Genomic DNA, 21,442 nt, shown 5'->3' with positions numbered 1-21,442 from the left:
CGTTTGGTTTGAAGAATGCAGGTGCGTCATTTCAAAGGATGATAGATAAACTTTTACAAGGTTTACCTTTTGCAAGTGCTTATCTTGATGATGTTGCCATTTTCAGTTCTGATTTTGATTCTCACATGTCTCACATTGAAACTGTTTTGTCCAGACTTCAACAAGCAGGACTGACAGTCAAAGCCAGCAAGTGTCAGTGGATGCAAGGAAAAGTCATGTACTTAGGTCATTTGATTGGGCAAGGAGAAATTCAGACTTTGCAAGCTAAAGTACAATCTATTAATGATTGGCCTATTCCAAAAACTAAGAAACAGGTACGCTCGTTTTTGGGCCTAGTTGGCTACTACAGAAAATTCATTCCTGATTTCAGTCATTTGGCTTCACCTCTGACAGAGCTCACTAGGAAGAGACAGCCTGTCAAGGTAAAGTGGACACCAGAGTGTCAAGGTGCCTTTGAAGCTTTAAAAGCTAAGATTATGGATGCACCTATACTGAAATCCCCTGATTTTGACAAACCATTCATTTTACAAACTGATGCTTCTGAATTAGGACTGGGAGCTGTTTTGTTACAGCAAGGAGAAGATGGGAACCTTTACCCTATCTCATACTTCTCTAGAAAACTCTTGGATAGAGAGAGAAGTTACGCAGTACCTGAAAAAGAGGCTCTTTCTATATTTTGGTCTCTCAATTTACTTCGACCTTACCTATGGGGTCGTAAGTTTACACTCCAAACAGATCACAGAGCTTTAGTTTGGTTACAGAAGATGAAATCTCACAACCAAAAATTGTTGAGATGGAGTCTAGCATTGCAAGATTTTGATTTTGAAGTTCAACACATTCCTGGAAAATTGAATGTAGTGGCAGATGGTCTTTCAAGAATGTACTGTGAAGATTCTTATGGACCTGAACGTTGAAACAATGTATTCCACAGTGTGCTATGTTTCAGTATTGTAATAGTTAATCTGTAGTTGAATTTTGAGATGTAACCAGTTAATTACTTTGAATTACTTTTTAGTTACTTTTACTTGATTACTTAAAATTAGATCAGATTAACTGCTCTGAATTTTAACGATAATCAGGGGGGGCATGTGATGATCTGTGTTTTTATGTGTATTAGAATGGGATATGTAGTCCTAAGATTGTCCCAATAGCATCCATTTTGATTTAAAGTCTGTTCTGTAGTAGGAAAGTTTTCAATGCTGTTTCAGAGAAGCTTCGCTCTCTGGTTATCTCGTTGCTAAGCTGAGTGGAGAGCAGAGAGTTTCGTAGTCAAAATAATTCTGCCACAAAGAATGATAACAACTGAAGCTCCCTGAGAAAGTTAGGCGGAACAACAAGACCCAGGAGGCATTCTGGGAAGAAGAAGGAAGAGTAAGGAGGAGAGAAGAAAGATGGAGTTTGCCTGAGAAAGGGGCAGACACGTGCTTTTCCCATAATGGACTGGTTTTCATCTAGCATCAGCCTTTGAAGACCCAAGACACGTGAGATGGATGATTTATGCTTTTTGTTAGTTAGCATAGTTTCATTTCTTTATTTTTTTAGCTGGAGTGGGGGGAGTGGTGTGTTCCGTTGGTCTTGAATGAAAATGTACCTACTGACTTAATTTACTATCAACTGAAACCTTTTCTAAAGTAATTCTTTTTAATAAAACAGTAATGATTGATTTCTATGTAGAAGCTTTGTTTCTTGAACAGACCAGCTGAATGTCTAATTGGCCACGTGGGTTTGCTACCAAACTTTCAGAGCCAAATCATTCTGAGTATATCTCATGGTTATGACTGTGTTGCTTTCTTAATAAGGAGATTGGCCTCTGAGTAAGAAAATTTAGACAGAACTTGGCTGAGTTCAATTGGCTCTGCTCAGCAGTTAGAAGTTTGTCTGGTTTTTCTTACTCGTCCCGATTTCCTGCACCCCCATAAATCTCTTTGGAGATACGGGGCTGTTTACAGCCATCACAGTCTGCAGAGAGAACTGATGTGTCCCTAGTGCTGCGAGTAATGTTAAAGAAATCTGCCTTTTTGAGGAAGAACTGGCACAAGTCTACTCAAACAGCATTGTGTACCCTCTGTGATGTTTGCTGGAATGTAATTAAAAGTTCTTGTTCCACATGTAAAGAACCAGCCTTTAGGAAGTTTCACATGAGCATAATTAAAAGAAACATTTTGATAAGCGGTACAATTCCAACGAGGTTTACCAAGATCTACACAACCTCCTGGAACTTTAGCTACAGTACAATTCACTATGCGAGCACATGTATTATTAACAGCGTTAGCAACATGAGGAGTAAGTACCTGAAATGCTTCCGCAGGTAGCTGTTGTTGAATAGGTCCCCAATTCGGTAGAGAGGAATATTGTATCTGTGACTTATTCATGAATTTACTTAAGCCTGAGTCAGTACCAATATTGCCAGGGGCTTTACAGACTGGAACAAGACAAGTACTTAATACAAGCGATTGTACAAAAGCAGTGTATACAGTGTAAGTAGAAAGATACAAATAATACATATTAAAAATGGTTACATAGTAATTAAAATTCAATGCAGTGACAATGGCCGCCATGTAATTCTCAGGTGATGGTTCTGCCTGAATGGATTCTAAAAGTCCTGCGGCCTGTGCCAATAAGTTCTTAAGAGCACCCCATGTCACAGGTGGCGGCTGAGGCTCCTGCTGTTGCCATCTCTGTTCCCTTGGTGTCATCCTGGGACTGTTCTGGCGTGAGCTGAAGTCTGGAATTGGAGTGGTCAGATGTCGAGGCCACAACATGATGTGGTCGCACCGAGCTGGCACCCTCAAAGGACCGTCTGGAGTGTCAACCGCCACGTAATCAGCCAACCTGGACCTGGAGGCTTCCGATAGCGAACTAAGGATTGGACACCTAGAGTGTCTATGAACACAAGTGGTTAGTTTGGAAGAAAAAGGAACAAAGGATTTAATAAAAAGATAAAGGACAAAGCATTGATGAACGTTAAACAAACGTGGAAGCCTTTATTGGACTTTGTAGGTCTTTATTGGACTTTGTAGGTCTGTGACTGTAATAAAGAATGATGATATATAGATAAGGAGACCTTTAAAACTTTGAGTATGAACAATTATTAATGCAGTAACTATTGAAATGATTCTTAGAAGGAAGTGAAGAGAATTGATGCAAGAGTGAATTCTTTATACATGAGACCATGGATTCTTTATTCATGAGACCCATCCTTGAGACCCAGGCCTAGGGATAGTCCAGGGATAATCCAGGGATAATTCCCCCTTTTCTTTTAATTGTGCTAAGGCTGACTTAATACCAAAAGTATCCATCGGCCATAAGTGAGTTGGCTCTAAACCATGTGGAGTGGGATAGATACGTAAGTTCAATTTGATTAGCAATGTTAAAGACTATTTACAATGAGATTGAATTCTTGTCTAGTGAATTAAGAAAGACTAAGATAGCAGCAGCCAACTTTGCTCTTTGAGTTGTTGTTTGCGGTCCTGTAAACTTGGATCTTTCAGAAACATGTGAACACAGATAAAACCTGATCTTGTAATTGTACAGTTAGCTGGCATGAAAAGAAAATTTAGATAGATATCTCCCAATGTGGAATGTTCTAATTAGGGAGGTATTCAAACATTGTCACATATAGTATAACTCCTTAAAGCTTTAAACACAAAAACGTGAGTGTGGTGTGTGAACAGCTATGTATAAACACTACAGCATTTCTTCAACCTATCTACTGGGCTTAGCTTATATACCCCTATAGGACCTAAATATGGAAAGATACATAACCAGAATTAGCTAATAAGCTCTATGTTTTACCATCAGCAGAACCATTGCAAAATCCATCTCTGCGCAATCAGTGAGTCATAAGCATCACCTTGTTTCCATTGCTAGGAGTGCATGAACACAGCAGACTGCTACAAGGAAAAAGGCAGAAAATGTTAAGGTACACAGAACTGTTGCATAGAAATATCTGGAGAATTAAATGTTAAATGTGCGCTTTCCACAATTTCTTGCCCTGTAGACTTAAAAAGAAATCCTATGCTTCAGGGTGATTCCTTATTGAGCACACAAGATATTCAAATACAGTGTTGGATCACATGTCTTAAAGCAAGTAACAATTAAAGTCATAGAAAAAAAAATTCAAAAGCTATCACGTAACAAAACCTCGAGAAGATGAACTGTCTGTGAAGAGAATACAAGATGCTGGGAAGAAAACAAATGGTTAATTGACAGAAAACACAGAGAAGCAGGTGCTTGTCTTTTGGAGAATTCAACATTACCTGCAGACAACAAAAAAAATTAGCAAAAGTTGATTACGGCACTATCTGGAACAAGCTTTGGCAACACAAATCTGTAACTGCTTTAACGCGGGAGTACAAGTTCAAAGGAGTGTCTGATAAGTGCATCTTTCACTAATTGTGATCCTATCCTTCTCGTTATGGATGAAGAAGAGAACTGTAATTGACAGCCGTGGTATAGCTAAGATTGGCAGACCATCCACAGCTTGCAGATGCAGTTGTTGAGAGATCATGTGTATACAATGCTAAAACTGACATACAATAGATGTGTTAAAGATGCAAAATTTTTATGCTCTGTTTATTTCCCTCTGAGGCTGCACAAGCATATTTACAGGAGTTAAGTGTTAACAAATGATTCTCTCTTAGACTGTCCGAGATGAATAGCATTCTCTTGCAGAGCGCCCAGAATCGCTGATAAGAAGTCTGGGCTTTACGCCAGGCTATGACCTAGAGTTTTCTACTTCACAGAGCAGGGAAAATAATACAGACTTTATGTCCTAGCAAGCTGCACTGTATCCTTGGATGAGATTAAACCCATCATGCTGAGATATTTAGGAAACTACTAAGCAATGCAAGGTATGATAGAAGTTGTATAAGTAGCTGGAGAGGAACAACGCTTTCATGTCATAATAAATATGAAGTGAATACTAGCTTCCATACATGTCCCAGTATTTTTACTGCTGGGTCACTAATTAAATTACCTGTTGATGAATGACTGGCCTCATAACAAAAAATTACCTGTCAAAATGCTTAGGTGTCATCATGGAGCTGTGACCATAACACAGCCATAGACTCAGAGCAAATTTAACCCTATGCAATAATGGCTCTTTGACAGTAATCTCAAGAAAACTTTTACATCTGTTGAATTTATTTTGTCTCTTATTACTGTAAGAAATAGGGACAAAGCTTTCGGATTTTCTGAGCTTTAAAGTAAGAATTGTTTCTCTGAAATTCAATACTTATTACCCTTTAAACCTATTACCCTTTAATATCTGGCCAGCTGATAAGACAGAAGAAAGTGCTCCTTAACGACAGCATTCCACAGAAAAGAACATAAACAGTTCCTGACACAAGCAATCATTTACTCGGAGATATAGCAAACTGCATTTAGCAACCATGAGATCAACTCCTCTGGAGGTGTAACAGCTGCCCCCTTACTCGGAGACGTAGCAAACTACCTGCACAGAAGACACACAGCAAGCTTCCCTTGCAAACATGACCTGAAATAACTCTCGCAAATCCCCTGGGGGCTGCCCTGGGGGCTGCCCTGAATCCCATTTCTCTGTGCTGTAATGTGACCTCATCAGCAATGTGGCTGGTGCGTCCAGACCTGCCCAGAAAGGAGGCAAGCAGTCAGCTGTTAACCCTGTTTTGGCTATCTCTGGTCTTTGAAGACCATCAGTGGCTGATGCAAGATTAATTTTCATTTGCTTAGGGCAAATGAGTCCTTCCTCTTGTGACAGGAGACCCCTGCTCCAGTCACTAGGGACTGGCTGTTGGACAGATGAGCATTTGGGGAGAGCCTCTGTCCCTTTGTCTGTAAGACTGAGTTGCAGTTCACAGACCCCTTGAGATGGGAGCAAGTCACAGCAAGCAGAAACAGCTGCCTCATCTCTCTGAGCTAAAATCACACAGGCAGGGTCCAACACAGGAGGACTGCGAGGCATCCCAGGCGATTCCGCAATTAGCAGGGAGGCCAAGGGGAGGGGAAGAAGAATTTGAGGGAGTTTAAACAAATTACTTTCACCTTCTGGAGCAAGAAGAATGTTACGTTGACTCACTGGGGTCTCTCGTATGCCAGATACTACACAACCCTCTCGAGAACTCTCACTTAAAGTTTCAGTTTTTTTCTCTACAGGAGCAGACGGTAAAGGATCTAAATTTGGTGGAGGCAATGCTGAAGAAGCAGCAGCAAGGGGGGCTGGTGGAGGCAGCGCTGTAGAAGCAGCGGGGGGGGGCTAACACAAATTGCGGAGATGAAGGTTTTTCCTCTGCTCCTTTTAAAACCAAATTGTCTTTTCCATGAAATACAGAGAGTGCCTCAGAAATAACTTTCCAAGTTAACAAACATGTAATACTTGCTCTTGGCTCTGACTGCAATTCTTTCCCTATCCTTTGCCAAACTTCTAACTTCAAACTTCCATGCATAGGATACCAAGCACAACTCTGATCTATCTCACTTAACAATTCCAATATTTCTTTATCTGACACTTGCCTCTTGCAATTCTGCTGAACGAGCCTACTTAGCTCTCGAGCATGTTGCTCCTGTTCCTTAGTATATGAAGAGCCCATGCTTACCCGGGAGCTGACGCTGGGTGCACGAAGACTATTCCAGTCGAGGGCAGCAGGGTGAATGGGAGCTGAACCTACATCAGAAGAGTGTCGGCTCGGCTGATGGGAGCTGGATGATCACGTCGGGGTCACCAACTGATGAGGGATCCTTGCCCAGGATCCAGTAATCAAGACACGGAGACAAGAGTCATGAACCAAAAGCTCTTCTCACCCTCAGTGAGAGGTTTATTTTATAGTACAGAGTAAACAATACTAACAGCTAGTAAGCTTCATAGTGATGGATTACATCCGCGCGCTAATGAGTAATGCTAACAAGCAGGTGTGTTATCAATGTTTTGCCTTCATGCAAGGCCTTGGCTCCAGATAAAGGCAAGATGATCTAATTGTTTTCTGGCTACTGAATCAGGGTCAACATGACCTTTCCATACGTGGTTTGCCAGCGACCTAGAGGAGGTCACAGTAATAGGTAAAGGTTCCCCTTGACATTGAGTCCAGTCGTGTCTGACTCTAGGGCGTGGTGCTCATCCCTGTTTCCAAGCCATCGAGCCAGCGTTTGTCCGAAGACAGTTTCTGTGGTCACGTGGCCAGCATGACTAGACACGGAACGCCGTGACCTTCCCACCGAGGTGGAACCTATTTAGGTAAAGGTAAAGGTTCCCCTTGACAATTTTTTCCAGTCGTGTCCGACTGTAGGGGGCGGCGCTCATCCCGCTCTTCAAGCCATAGAGCCAGCGTTTTGTCCAAAGACAATCTTTCCGTGGTCACATGGCCAGTGTGATTTAGACACGGAACCTATTTATCTACTGCCATTTTTACATGCTTTTGAACTGCTAGGTTGGCAGGAGCTGGGACAAGCGACAGGAGCTCACTCCGTTGCGTGGATTCGATCTTATGACTGCTGGTCTTCTGACCTTGCAGCACAGAGGCTTATGTTGTTTAACCCACAGCACAGGGGTAAAATCCCCTGACACCATATGGAACGAGCTTGAATTGACCTCAACTCCCAGAAACGTGATATGGCCTAGGTGACCTCCAGTAGGCATCCTTCAGTCTCGAGAGACTATGGTAATATGGTCTGAATAAAGGTCTTAGAACAGCATCTAGTGTGGCTGAGAAGGCCAATTCGAGAGTGACAATCCCTTCCAAACTGGAATCTTACAGAATGTTTCTGGGAGGCGAGAAGAGGCTAGTGAACCAGATTTACAATACAATAAGTCCTCAGAACTCAGGAAGAATCACATCGCTACACAGATAAGGAATACACATCTGCTCCCCCCCCACCCCGAGTTCTGGAAATCAGAAGGACAAAGAGTATGAGTCCCATCACTCTCCGTTCCCTTCTTAAGAACCAATAGGTCACTGGATCACAGCCCAGGGATCAGTTGGGTCTAGGATCCCAACTTGTTACCAGCTGGGCCCAATCACAGTTTTTGGGGTATTTTGACTTCCTATTTGTATAAAGGATATATATATATACGTATCTGACCAATGTATTTTTGGCATCTCTCCTCAGGTTTCCCAGCTGTCTGCGTCAGTACACTTTGTTTTCTCAATAAAATGTGTTGAACCACAGCTGACTCGTTTGCGTTCAATCCTCTGCCAGAGATTAGCTTACATTTTCCTAAAATCCTTAAAACTTAGGCTAAAAGAACTTTGGCTGCAAATTGCCCATGACTCCAACCAACATCTCCTGTGGCTTAAAGTCAAGGGATTTTTGAATACATGAGAGGCAGTCTCCACTTGCCGCTCACGAATAAGGTATTCGCTGCCAATGCATCAAAGCTTCCCACCCCCTACATATAAGCAGTCAATACAATTCCCACCGATTCTCATTTTAATGGTCACCAATGGTGGAAAGGTACAAACTTCAGTTAAAGAGACAAAATCCTGTCACTTACTGTAGAAAACTGCCATAGAATTCAGACCATTGAATCAATGAGGATTCGGTAAATCAATGCACCCTTAAGCTCCACACATTTGAATGGGTCTCCCTTAACTATAAACTACTTTAGCATAATCCCCACTGATTCAGCTACTCGAACTACTCTAAGTGACAGGGTTTTGGTCATACAGATGGAACAGGAGCAACCACAGAATGACTGGCTGTAATGCCTTTCCGCCAGAATAAGGACAGGATGTGTAAAGGCTCTTTTTAAAGGCAGGGATTTGCCTCTCCAGATCAATGTCTGCCGACTCAGCTCCTGCACCTACGGAACATGGATATGATGTCCTGGATTTGCTACCCTTCTTCCCTAGTCAAGGATCTTTAGTCTTACCAACAGGATGGTTGCAAGTCCAACAGGTACTGAATATCTACTGATGCTCCTGCATACTCAGAAAAGGTGCACAAGGTGAATTTCTACCTCCCTTCTTCCTACTAAGAGAAAGAAAGATGGTCTCCTAGCTCTTGGTAAGGAAAGAGTTGGCTCATGACTCCGTAGCTTTCTTGTGTTCACAGTAGGGGAGGATTGTTTTTCAGCACCAGTTAGTCTTCCCTTCTGTGACCCCAATTCAGTGCCTTTTAAAAGATCTTTTTGCTTTTTTAATTAACTAATTTAGTTAATTCAATTAATTAAAACATGTTTGTATCTTCAAGCAGCAAATTTAAATCATGATAAGCAACCTGGTCATGACAAAAGTTGGGGATGGCAGGAACTGAATGTGGAATCTATTCATATGGTCCAAAGTCTGCAGGACAGAAAGGCTAAGAGGAAAGACTTCCCTGAAGGGGTCAGTGTGGAAAGCACTACCCCGGGTTCAGTTCCCAGCAAGCAAACGGCTCACCCACAAGGAAAAAGAAACGGCCCAGTCCCAGAACTGGGGTTATTTGGAAGACTAGAAAGGGAGGTCCTGCTGAGGCTAGGATCAATGTGCAACGAGGAAGTCAATGGAAGCCTCTGCCATAGGTCGAGTCTTCTGGTCACAGATTGGCCCCAGCCAGTCATAGAAAGAAAGGCATGCCTTGACCCCCCACCGCCTCCACAGCCCTGATGGAACAAGAGCAAATCCAGAGATCCTCCTCTCCCCAGAAACCATCTGTGGACGCCCACAGCAGGTTGAACAACATTGTCCTCCTTACCCTTTCCACACTAACATGTCATGGGAGCTTTTTCTTCATTTCAGTCCATGCAAAGGCAAGCTTACTCTCATCCCTTCTGGCTAAGGGACAAAGACTGTATTTATTGCATTTCTGTCCCACCTATCTAGTAAAAGAGCACTACTCTAAGCACTTAATAATAAAGCAAACAGATATGACAATTGACTCACAGCAGGTTGTGGCTTTTAAGGTCCAGGGGTTCCTGGATGAGACGGGTTATCTAGATACCGGCCTGGTTATGGGTATCAATCTGATACCAGCCTGGTTATGGGTTGGAGGCCACCTTAGTGGATGACTTATACTGGAAACTAGCTAAGGGATCTGTGTCCATGTAGGTTATGCTGGACCTCTGAGGGGCTTTTAATACTATTGACCATGATCTCTTTCTGGGTAGTCTCTCTGGAATGGGAATTGGGGGGGTGCTGTTTTACAGTGGCTCTGGTTCTTCCTGAAAGGAAGAACTCAGAGGATGGTGCTAGGGATTCCTGTTTGCCACCCTGGCCACCAGCCTGTGGTATCCCTCAGCACCTGTTTTGTCCTTTATGCTGGTTTCTTTATTTTAGTGGATTTATATACCACCCATCTAGACCAAAGGTCTACTCTGGGCAGTTGGATGTGGATGGCATCCAACTCTATTTCTCCTTTCCATCTAAATCAAAGGAAACTGTTTAGGTTCTAAATCAGTGTCTGGTGTTAGTAATGGACTGGAGGGCGAGAGCCTGGTCTCTCAGTTTTTGGAATAATGTAGACATGTCAAAGAGGTCAAAAGGCATGTAGTTGAATCGATAGAGCTCCTTGGTGGTTGGGAAGACTGTTTTTTTCTCTATCTTCTTTCTGCAGGGGTATCTGCCAGTAATCCTTGATGAAGTCCAAAGATATGAGGAAGAGTGCTTCCCCTAAAACAGTGGTCCCCAACCTTGGGCCTCCAGATGTTCTTGAACTTCAACTCCCAGAAATCCTGGCCAGCAGAGGTGGTAGTGAAGGCTTCTGGGAGCTGTAGTCCAATAACATCTGGAGGCCCAAGGTTGGAGACCACTGCCCTAAAATGTCTAATGTCGCATCCACTCAGGCATTAAGATGTCGCAGGTTGATACAAAATTGAGCCCATCTGGTTTGGGCACTCAGACAGGTTTACACCTCCATGAGCAATGGGATGGCTCTATGACGCTGAGAGGGAGAATACTGTCCACCTCCCCTTCAATTCCCTGCAATAGCTGTATTGGCCAGCTTCTCCCTGGAGCCCTCATTACTACACCTGAGTCAATGTTGATGACATGCTCAGTCAGCAGAGTCCTCCCAGAAGTCAATGAAAATACATCCTGAAATTCTTCTTCCTTTAGTTGACACATGTGAGCTCTCTGTCCAGGGGACAAATACTCCACCAGGGCTACTCAAGGGGCCCAGCCCACTGGATGTGTTGTGACTGGGGAGAGGACGGACTACCTTTGGTCATAGTTGGAACTCCTGTGGTTTCAATTTGGTATTGATTCTAAGGCCTCTAATTCTTCTATTTTCTCTTATTAGTCTATTCAAAATCTATAATGTTAGAATAAGCAGTAACAGAGAAAGGGGCAACCCTGTCTCGTGACTTGTTTAATGGGGATATCTTCAGTTATTTGGCTGTTGACTTAGATTTTGGCCTAATGTTTAGTATATGTTGCTTTAATAGTTTGCAGAATCTGCTCCCATCTTCTCCAATTGCAGCAACATAAAATTCCAGTTAAATTGTTTTTTTCAACATCATGGTTAATTTCTGTCATTAATTTGCTGACTCTTGAAATACCGTATTTTTCACTCCAAAAGACACACTTCCCCCCCCCAAAAAAAGTGGGGGGGGAGTGTGTGCATCTTATGGAGCGACTACAGTGGGGCCTTACTCCCCCCCAAAATAAAACACTGCAAGCCCATAGGAACGCGCTGGGGCTGCAAAAAACAAAACAAAACCAGGGAGAGAAAGGGAACCTCAAAGGCTGGCCGAAGTGAACGGGGCCGGGGCCAGAGACCTGCCCGGGAAGTGTTCGCCTGCCTGCCTGCCTGCCCGCCCGCCTCCTCTTGCTCCTCTGGAGCTTCCTCACTCCGGTCTGTAGCCATGGCTTCCCCCCTAGCTGCCCAGAGAAAAAAATAACCCAAAAAAGAGCACAGCAAGCCCAGTAAGAAGGTGCTTCATTGCTGAGGCTTTAAGAAAACTCAAAAAAACAAACACTAGAGCCAAATCCAAAAATACAGACACACACACACACACACACACACACACACACACATGCTCGCTTGAAAGCAGAGCACAGAAACAAACCTGCAGACACACACACAGAGCCACCAAAACCCACTCAGAAAACTTTTTCAAAGGAGAAAATATCAGCTTACTTCCCTACAGACACACGCACACAGGCTCACTCCGAAGCAGGAGGCTTTTCCAAGCCTCTTAACTGCGACACAACCTGACACACCCTAAAACTGCCGAAAGAGCTACAACACAAAGTAGCCTCAGGGCCACCTACAGTTAAAAAGTTGAATTGTTAAGTGTTTTCTGCTAACCTTCTCATTACTGGTCCAGATCTATCTCTTGTGGCTTTGGCCTATTCTTTTTTCATTTTCTTCACACAACCAGATTTTAGATCAGAGTGGACAAAGTACAGCCTTTCAATTAGGTGCGTCTTATGGTCAGGTGTGTCTTATGGAGCGAAAAATACAGCAATTTCTTATCTTTTTACTCAGAAAACGTTGCATTCTAGGATAAAGACTTTTCTTGATTAATATGGCTAATTTTAAAAATGACCTTTCCCATATTCCACACATTTATATGGTTTCCCCCCAGTGTGAGTTCTCTGAAGTGAACTCAGCTGATTACTCTGACTGAAGCACTTCCCACATTGAATGCATTTATATGGTTTTTCCCCCATGTGAGTTCTTTGATGTGAAGTCAGGTGACTGTTCTGACTGAAGCACTTCCCACATTCCAAGCATTTATGTGGTTTCTCCCCAGTGTGAGTTCTTTGATGAGAACTCAGGTCACCGCTCTGACTGAAACACTTCCCACATTCCATGCATTTATATAGTTTCTCCCCAGTGTGAGTTCTGTGATGTGAATTCAGGTCACCACTCTGACTGAAGCTCTTTCCACATTCCATGCATTTATATGGCTTCTCCCCAGTGTGAGTTCTTTGATGGAAACTCAGGTGAGTGCTGTGACTGAAGCTCCTTCCATATTGAATGCATTTATATGGTTTCTCCCCAGTATGAGTTCTTTGATGTGAACTCAGGTGAGTTCTCTGACTGAAACACTTCCCACATTCCATGCATTTATATGGTTTCTCCCCTGTGTGAGTTCTTTGATGGGAAGTGAGGTTATTGCTGTGAGTGAAGTTCTTCCCACATTCCATACATTTATAAGGTTTCTCCCCCGTGTGAATTCTTTGATGTGACCTCAGGGTACTGCTCTGACTGAAACTCTTTCCACATTCTATGCATTTATATGGTTTCTCCCCAGTGTGAGTCCTTTGATGAGAAAAGAGACTACTGGTCTGACTGAAGCTCTTTCCACACTGTAGGCATTTGTAAGGTCTCTCACCTCTCAGGGATGTTTCAGATGAAATACAATATGTGTGCATTGTGATGCTCTTTCCTTGTTCAATGCATTGACTTCGGTTTTCCTCTGGGTGGACTTTATCAAATCTATTGTCATCTGAGGCACCCCTGAATGTTTATCTGCCCAGGGAAACTTTTTTCCTTCCTTTTCCCTGTTGATTTTTTCAGATCATCAGAAGTGCATCAACATCAATAACAGTAGAAGCTGGACATTTCTTTTTCCCTGTTGTTTTCTGGCTTCCCTTCTCCCTTTTTCACCTTTAAAAGATGTCAATTTTTTTGGTCCTTCACATTTTTCTTTTCCACTGAAAGAACGATTGGCTCCACAGAATTGCATTTGTCTTTTTATTCACCTGTTGGAGGAAGACAGAGAGATGAAAGAGGAGCCCTATGTTTAAATAGGGGAGCCAGGGAACTGCAGATCTGACACCTTGACAATCATGTTAGGGAAAATTCTGGAGGAGATTACAAAGCAGACACTCTGCAAACATATTGAAAACTGAAAACCAACAGAGAAAGACTGAAAGAATTGGGCAGATTTAGCTTTGAGAAAAGAAGCCTCAGGGGAGAGACATAATAGAACTCTTTCCTAAAGACTGGCCTGAATCAACTTGGATCCCACTGACAAAATTCATATGCGGAGACTTAGAGGTGCACCACATAAACTCTTGCACACCCCACAGGCCAGCTGGGAAATTAATGTCTCACTGTGCACTGCTGGGGTACTTCTTCTCCAGTAGGGCACCTATCCACAATGGAGCTCAGCTGGCCCTTCCTTGCCTCTTCATGCAGTCAACCAATCATTAACTCAGTGGGGAGAATCCTTGTGTCACTTCCTCAGTGGAGTGGTCAGCTGCTGGAGGAGGCAGGAAAGGGCAGAGCCACTTTCCAGACTGGACCACCAACAGAGAAGAAGGACCCTGATAGTTCATGACAAATTGTGAGTGGCCCTGCTGACCTAGCGTGTGTAAAGAGGCTATGAATTTTGTTGGCAGGTTGGAATTAACTTAGGCCCCTCTCTCCTTTTTGGATATGATAGCACTGAGCACGGGATGGGGATAGACTGATAGCCCCCTTCAAAGTCAAATGATTCTATCATGCGACATCACAGCTGGGGGACTGGCAGTTGCATGATGCGGGATGTCAGGAATGTCCTCTTCATTCCTAGCCATCTTTTCTGCCTTGTCTGGCTAAGCAAAATAACATGGAGAAAGTTTCCTCTGTGCTCATAAACCTTAAGAGCAGCACCCTCCCAAAATGCAATTACAGCCTCTTCCATGTGCCTCTTCAGATGAAAACTGTGGCAAGTTCTAAAAATTTCACAAAAAACTAAAACACATCAAGATTAAGTGCTAAAATGATTCCACCACTCATGTCAGATAAACCACTCCCACCATATTAAAGGTGCTATTCCACTAGGGGAAGGGGCCAACTTGAGTTCCCAGGTTCACCAAACTTTGAACCCTAGGCTGAGTGAAACCTAGAAGTTGTGGAAATGGACAAATATGGGCAAGCTTCTAACCCTAGATTCCCAATTATCCCCTTATTTGGGGACAAAATACTGTTGACTGTGTACTTTAAGCCTTGCACACCATCCTGACCAGGTAGGCCACCCGAAGAGCAAAAATAGCCCACATCGCTCTGTGGCTAAGGCAGTTTCTTTAGACACTCAGACTCTTGTTTCCCTGAGAATCACACTTGGGTAAAATATAAAATGAACCATAAAATTATAGAAAAATGGAGGGGGCCTAGAAGGCCATCAAGTCCAACTTCCTGCTCAATCTTAAGAGAGGCTTTTCTCCCCTTGTGTTAGGATGAAGGTTTGAGAATGTAGGAAGGACAGAGAGAAGAATGGGGGCTCTCACCCTTTGCCTACCCTGAAGAAAGCTTTTTAGAAATCCTAGCCATTTTTACTTAGCTGGAACTTGTTATTCATTTTTACTGCAATATTCCTTGGAAATGTAATCTATGCCATGCTTATGCAACGAACTCAATTTTCTATGAAACTTTATTTTTTCAATAAAAAAGAAATTTAAAAAATCTACAGGACTGGTCTCTTGAACAGCAAGTGTGCTGAGCCTGCTTCCAGGGGTAGCAAGGCCATGATATTGCTATCAGACAGAGTCCTAATCCTCTGAGCTTTAGTGAGTCTTAAGGGACTACAAAGCCAAGGTGTCTGTACTTGCTAGCTACAAGCAAGTGCAGAAGAGAACCTTTAATGCCAGGCTTACTGGAAAGGATTTGTGCTACGCCCTAGCTGATGGTTAAAGGGATTCAGCTCAGCTGAAACGGGGTACATAGATACCTGGAGGCTCTCTGGCCGAAGGAGTAGCGCTCCATAGAGGGAGGCTGGTCCTGACAGGAGTGACTTATTCAACTCATCCTCTTGGATCCCAAAAGAGGAAAGGAGAAATTCAGGGGAGGCCCCATGCCAGGCTGTCCAGGGCTGGAATCTCACCGACAGCATCTGCTCTTGGTGACCACAGGGTTGAGCCCAGGAGGACTGGGACCCAAAAGAAAAACACTCTGCACATGTTCAGAGAGGCACTGCGGTAGACAGTAAACCTGGGACTCACACAACCCGGGTTGAAACCTCCACTCAGCCATAGAACTGACAGTGTGTCTCTGCTTTCACAAACCAGAGTTCTCCAGAACTGGGCGAGAGAATGAAGTTGACAGAAGAGACTCAAAGTGAATCTCAGGATATGGGGATTTCACACCAACTCAGTCTCCTTTGCACTGTCACGCCCGTCTCGGTGGCCTCTCTTGCCCTCACCAGGCACCACGGAAGGTCTGGTAGAAGGCGGCCTCCAAATGCTCCTGATGCTTCCTGCGACTGGGCTAAAACTCTCTGAAATACTGATGTAAGCTTTACAATGTCTCGCATCCTGGTAATCATAGTGTTATCATTTAATATATATTTTTTAAAAAAGTGCCACATTTGGATTCAAAGAATGAAAGAGATCTCACCTGCTATTCAAGTTTTTGGGAGGCTTCGGAGCTTGATTCTTGCCTTTTCGTTCACAGAAAAGTTGGCAGAAAATCAGGTGAGTCTCACCCTATCCTTGGGAGAAAAGAAAAAAACGAAATCATTCTGAAGGCTTCTTGATTGGATGAAACCAAAAACTTTCCCTTTGTGTTTTTCACAACCTGGAGGATTCAATTCTTTTAAAAAACACCCTCGAGTTTATGAATGGGTGGGGGACTGTGTGCTTCTATGCCCACGATTCCAAAAGCCGGGATATAGCCCAAAACTGCTGCACAATTTCATGCTCGCCTTGCCATCAGGAGAAAGGAGGCCAAGCCTGACAGAGCAAAGGGAGGCTGAAGGGTGGCCACAGCCAAGGCAGCCGTCCAGAGGGTCTACAGCAGGGGGTCCCCCCAACCTTGGGCCTCCGGATGTTCCTGGACTTCAACTCCCAGAAATCCTGGCCAGCAGAGGCGGCGGTGAAGGCTTCTGGGAGTTGCAGTTTCAGGCTTCCATTAATTCCCCGTACTATTTCACAGAGGCATGAAAAACTGGAAAGAGGCTGTCTGGAATGTGGTGGTCCGGCACCCCCCGTGTGATGATGACACACAACTTCTGACTTGGGGGGGGGGGAGGCAAGCCTGAGAGGATTCCCTGAGAAAACACACACACACACACACAGAGGGGGGGGCTCGGAGTATCTGGATCTCAGCCCCTCCCTGACTTGCTGCCTCTTTCCCCCCCCCACCACACACACACACACACACACACACACACACGCCCCACTGAAGATTCTCCCACCCCCCACAGAAGGAGCCGAGGAGTTTAGGGGGAGCGAGTGGGAACCTCTTTCTAGGGACCCCCCAACCCCCACTGCTCTCTCTCCCCCCTCCCTCTCCCACTTTCGTAGCTCTACCTTCTTCCTCTTTCCGTTCTTCCCCCCTCAGCCTTTCGCGTCCTGCTCGTCATCATCATCCTCGGGAGATCGCTTAATAAACAGTCTTTAAGAGGAATGGGGGTTAGAGGGAGAAAAGAGAGACCCCCTGCCTCGCCCCCCCCGCGGCTCCTCATCTCTTCCCATCCTTTCCATCCTGAGAAGGGGGGCGGGGGAGGGGGCTGCCCATGGGTGTAGATATTCCCCATTGGTAGAAATATGTGAACAAAGAGTGACGTGGTGGCGCTGTGGGCTAAACCGCAGAAGCCTTTGTGTGCTGCAGGGTCAGAAGACCAGCAGTCGTAAGATCGAATCCACGCGACGGAATGAGCGCCCGTCGCTTGTCCCAGCTCCCGCCAACCTAGCGGCTCGAAAGCGTGCAAATGCGAGTAGATAAATAGGGACCACCTCGGTGGGAAGGTAAACAGCGTTCCGTGTCTAAATCACACTGGCCATGTGACCACGGAAAGATTGTCTTCGGACAAACGCTGGCTCTATGGCTTGAAGAGCGGGATGAGCGCCGCCCCCTAGAGTCGGACACGACTGGACAAAAATTGTCAATTACCTTTACCCTGAACAAAAATAGCAGAGTCTACTCACAAGTAAAATATAATGAATGGACTGTTTTAAATGACAAGTTGTATATCTTAGTTAAGAATTCAGCAACTTCATTTCTCAGTTCCTTAATAACCGTTGGATGGATGCCATCTGGGCCCGGTGACTTATTGATTTTTAATTTATTGCTTAGGTTTAAAAAATCTCCTACTTTAATCTGATTCATTAGTCAGCAAGAGTTGTTTGGGCAGCAGAACCTGCTCAAAGTCTTCTGTTGTGAAGACAAATTCAAAGAACTCATTTAATTTCTCTGCAATCTCCAAGTCCCCCTTTACTTCCCCTTTGCCTCCCTCCTCATCCGGAGGGCCAATCACTTTTTTCTTTTTATTAAACACAAACATACAAAACAAACACAAAACATGTATGCGGGGAGAATATATCCATCTAACATATAAACCTGACTACATAAACCATATTGCCCTACCAAGCATCTTTAAGCCATATCCATTTATTATATAATTCTGACTACATAAACACTAAAGATTAACATAAATGGTCTAATATATAAACTTACACCTATATTGATCTTATATTCAAGCCATTTCAGTTGCATAGACCAATTATAGTTCATAAGTTACTTAGTATCTTCATATTTGTAACTCATCATCAATACCTTCACAATTGTGATCAGAATATGTAATTAAGCATTGCCTATACTTATTAGCCATTTAAGACATTCAGCAAGTAACTTCCCCATTTTTATTATATTTCTTTGTTCCATGTATAAACCAGGGATTTTTAATTATTTATAGCCTTGTGAATCTAGGAATTCATTTCTTTCATTCTTTTTACTGGATTTTAAAGTATCTATAAAGTCTCTATATATTCTTTCACCTGCGTACACCTCTAACCAGAACTCATCATAAGCAAATCTAATTTCATCATAAAGGTACCTTAGCCATACACACCTCCCCACAGAAGCACTAGGCCAGCTCAATACAGTTCTGTAAGATCCCCACTTTTGCAGGTAAAAAGACATTATAAGTTAATCTTGTCTATATAATCAATATAGTGATTCACTCATTTTAAGCTCTATATATAAACCATAAGAGCCAAAGCATCTAATATTATTTTTCATTAACCTTTCTGGAATTTATATCTACATATATTTATCTACCTTTCAGCTTCCCCCAAGCTTTACAACAAAAGGAAAACATCTCCTTCTGCTTCATTGACTGTGAAAAAGCCTTTGACCTGGGGTTCAATCCGAGGTAGCCAGCTCAAGGTTGACTCAGCCTTCTATCCTTCCGAGGTCGATAAAATGAGTACCCAGCTTGCAGGGGGGGAGGGGAATGTGTAGCCTGCATAAATAACTTGTAAACCACCCAAAGAGCGTTTGAAGCACTATGGGGCAGTATATAAGCAACACGCTTTGCTTTGCCTGTGTAAAACCACAGGAAACTATGGCAGGTTCTTAAAGAAAGGGGAGTGCCTGACCACCTCATGTATCTCCTGAGAAATCTATATGTGGGACAGGAAGCAACAGTTGATTGGTTCAATATTGGGAAAGAACAACAAGGCTGTCTATTGCCCCCTAGCTTATATGCAGAATACATTATGCAAAAGGCTGGACTGGAGGAATCCCAAACCGGAATTAAGACTGCTGGAAGAACTATCAACAGCCTCTGATATGCAGATGATACCACTCTGATGGCAGAAAGTGAGGAGGAATTAAAGAACCTCCTAATGACGGTGAAAGAGGAGAGCACAAAAAACGGTCAAAAAAATAAGATCATGGCCACTGGTCCCATCACTTCCTGTCAAACAGAAGGGGAAGATATGGAGGCAATGACAAATTGTTCTTTATCGGGCTCCATGATTGCTGAAGATGGCGACAGCAGCCACAAAATTAAGACACCTGCTACTTGGGAAGAAAGCAATTATAAACCTAGACAGCATCATAAAAAGCAGAGACATCACCTTGCCGACAAAAGTCCAAGTAGTCGAAGCTATAGTTTTTCCTGTACTGATGTAGGGAAGTGAGAGCTGGACCATAAAGATGACAGGCGAAGAATTGTTGCTTTTGAACTGTGGTGCTGGAGAAGGCTCTTGAGAGTCTTGTGGACTGCAAGAACAAACCTATCCATTCTAAAGGAAATCAACCCTGAGTGCTCACCGGAAGGACAGATCCTGAAGGTTCCTAGTGTGGGTCCTTTGATGTAACCTAAGATGACCATTCCGACTAAAGCTCTTTCCACATTCTATGCATTTATGTGGTTTCTCCCCAGTGTGTGTCCTTTGATGTGACCTAAGGTCACCATTCCGACTAAAGCTCTTTCCACATTCCATGCATTTATGTGGTTTCTCCCCAGTGTGGGTCCTTTGATGTAATATAAGGGCATAAATGAGACTAAAGCTCTTTCCACATTCCATGCATTTATGTGGTTTCTCCCCAGTGTGGGTCCTTTGATGTACCTTAAGCTGACCACTGCCACTAAAGCTCTTTCCACATTCCATGCATTTATGTGGTTTCTCCCCAGAGTGGGTCCTTTGATGTACCTTAAGCTGACCACTGCCACTAAAGCTCTTTCCACATTCCATGCATTTATGTGGTTTCTCCCCAGAGTGGGTCCTTTGATGTACCTTAAGCTGACCACTGCCACTAAAGCTCTTTCCACATTCCATACATTTATGTGGTTTCTCCCCAGTGTGGGTCCTTTGATGTCTCCTAAGCTGACCATTCTCACAAAAGCTCTTTCCACATTCCATGCATTTGTACAGTTTCTTCCCTGTGTGAGTTTGATGTGAATGCAGATTTCTTCTCCTGCTGAAACTGTTTTCACATTCCATGTTTTTGTATGATTTGTCCCCAGGGTGATTCTTTAATCTGAACTAGTGGCACTGGTCTGAAGCTGTCTCCACACTTCTGGCATTTAATCCGTTCCTCCTTTAGCTCATGGGTTTTTCCAAGCTTTTCTTCCCGGCTTCACACTTGACTCTTTTCAGGGGCAGAAGAAGTGGCTCTGTATAATTCTGGCCATCGAGTTTGTTACCTGATAGAGAAAAAAGAAGATATCTTGAGAATGTAGCAGAGAGCAGAAACTAACTGGAGGTCAAATGAAAGAGCTTGCTCTGTCTTTGACTCCTTTGAAAGGCATATGTCTCCTGAAGGCTTCACAGGCAACATTTGAAAAATTAGCCGTATTGTGCAAACAGCATGGACTCACCTTGGCTGAACTGATACTTCCAAAAGGACAGGGATGGGAAAATATATTGTAGTTGATTAATATTAACCACTATCTGAAATAATATTAATCATGGACCATCAAGTCAATTCTGACTGATGGCAGCCCTTTTTTTGGGGGGGGGGGGCTTCTAGGTAGAGAATACTCAAAAGTCATTCCCCATACCCTGCTTCTTGGACCCTGCAATTTTCAAAGGGCCACACAGCCTGACCTTACCCATGGGAGACACAGCAGGCATCCTCTGGTTCTGCAACCAAATATTTAAACCACAGAGCTATCCAACTATCTTACTCAGAAATACAAGGATAGGATTTGATTAGAATTGAGGTTTTACAGGAAAAGTTCCATGGTTTACTTGCAAATTTCCTCCACAGTACAGTACTGTGGTGCCTTGCTTAACGGGTGCCCCGTTTAATGATGAAATCGCATAGCAATTAACTTTTTGCGAACGCTTTGCGATGTTCCCTATGGGGAAAAATCACTTTGTGA

General features: G+C 43.5%; 1 protein-coding gene across 1 annotated transcript; it reads right to left on the bottom strand.

Moving 5' to 3' along the window:
- Positions 1-12,226: 12,226 nt before the first annotated feature.
- On the bottom strand, positions 12,227-20,600 carry LOC144585271 (uncharacterized; the record flags this gene model as incomplete). The annotated part of the gene is made up of 2 exons (XM_078382864.1): positions 12,227-13,359; positions 19,885-20,600. Coding segments are annotated over 2 exons (1,644 nt in total), but the record flags the coding sequence as incomplete, so codon positions are not given.
- Positions 20,601-21,442: the final 842 nt, after the last annotated feature.

This window comes from Pogona vitticeps, unplaced genomic scaffold (assembly GCF_051106095.1).
Source record: "Pogona vitticeps strain Pit_001003342236 unplaced genomic scaffold, PviZW2.1 scaffold_22, whole genome shotgun sequence".
NCBI lineage: Eukaryota > Metazoa > Chordata > Lepidosauria > Squamata > Agamidae > Pogona > Pogona vitticeps.
The sequence above is the reverse complement of the archived record's forward strand: the minus strand, read 5'-3'. Positions and strand labels throughout refer to the sequence as shown.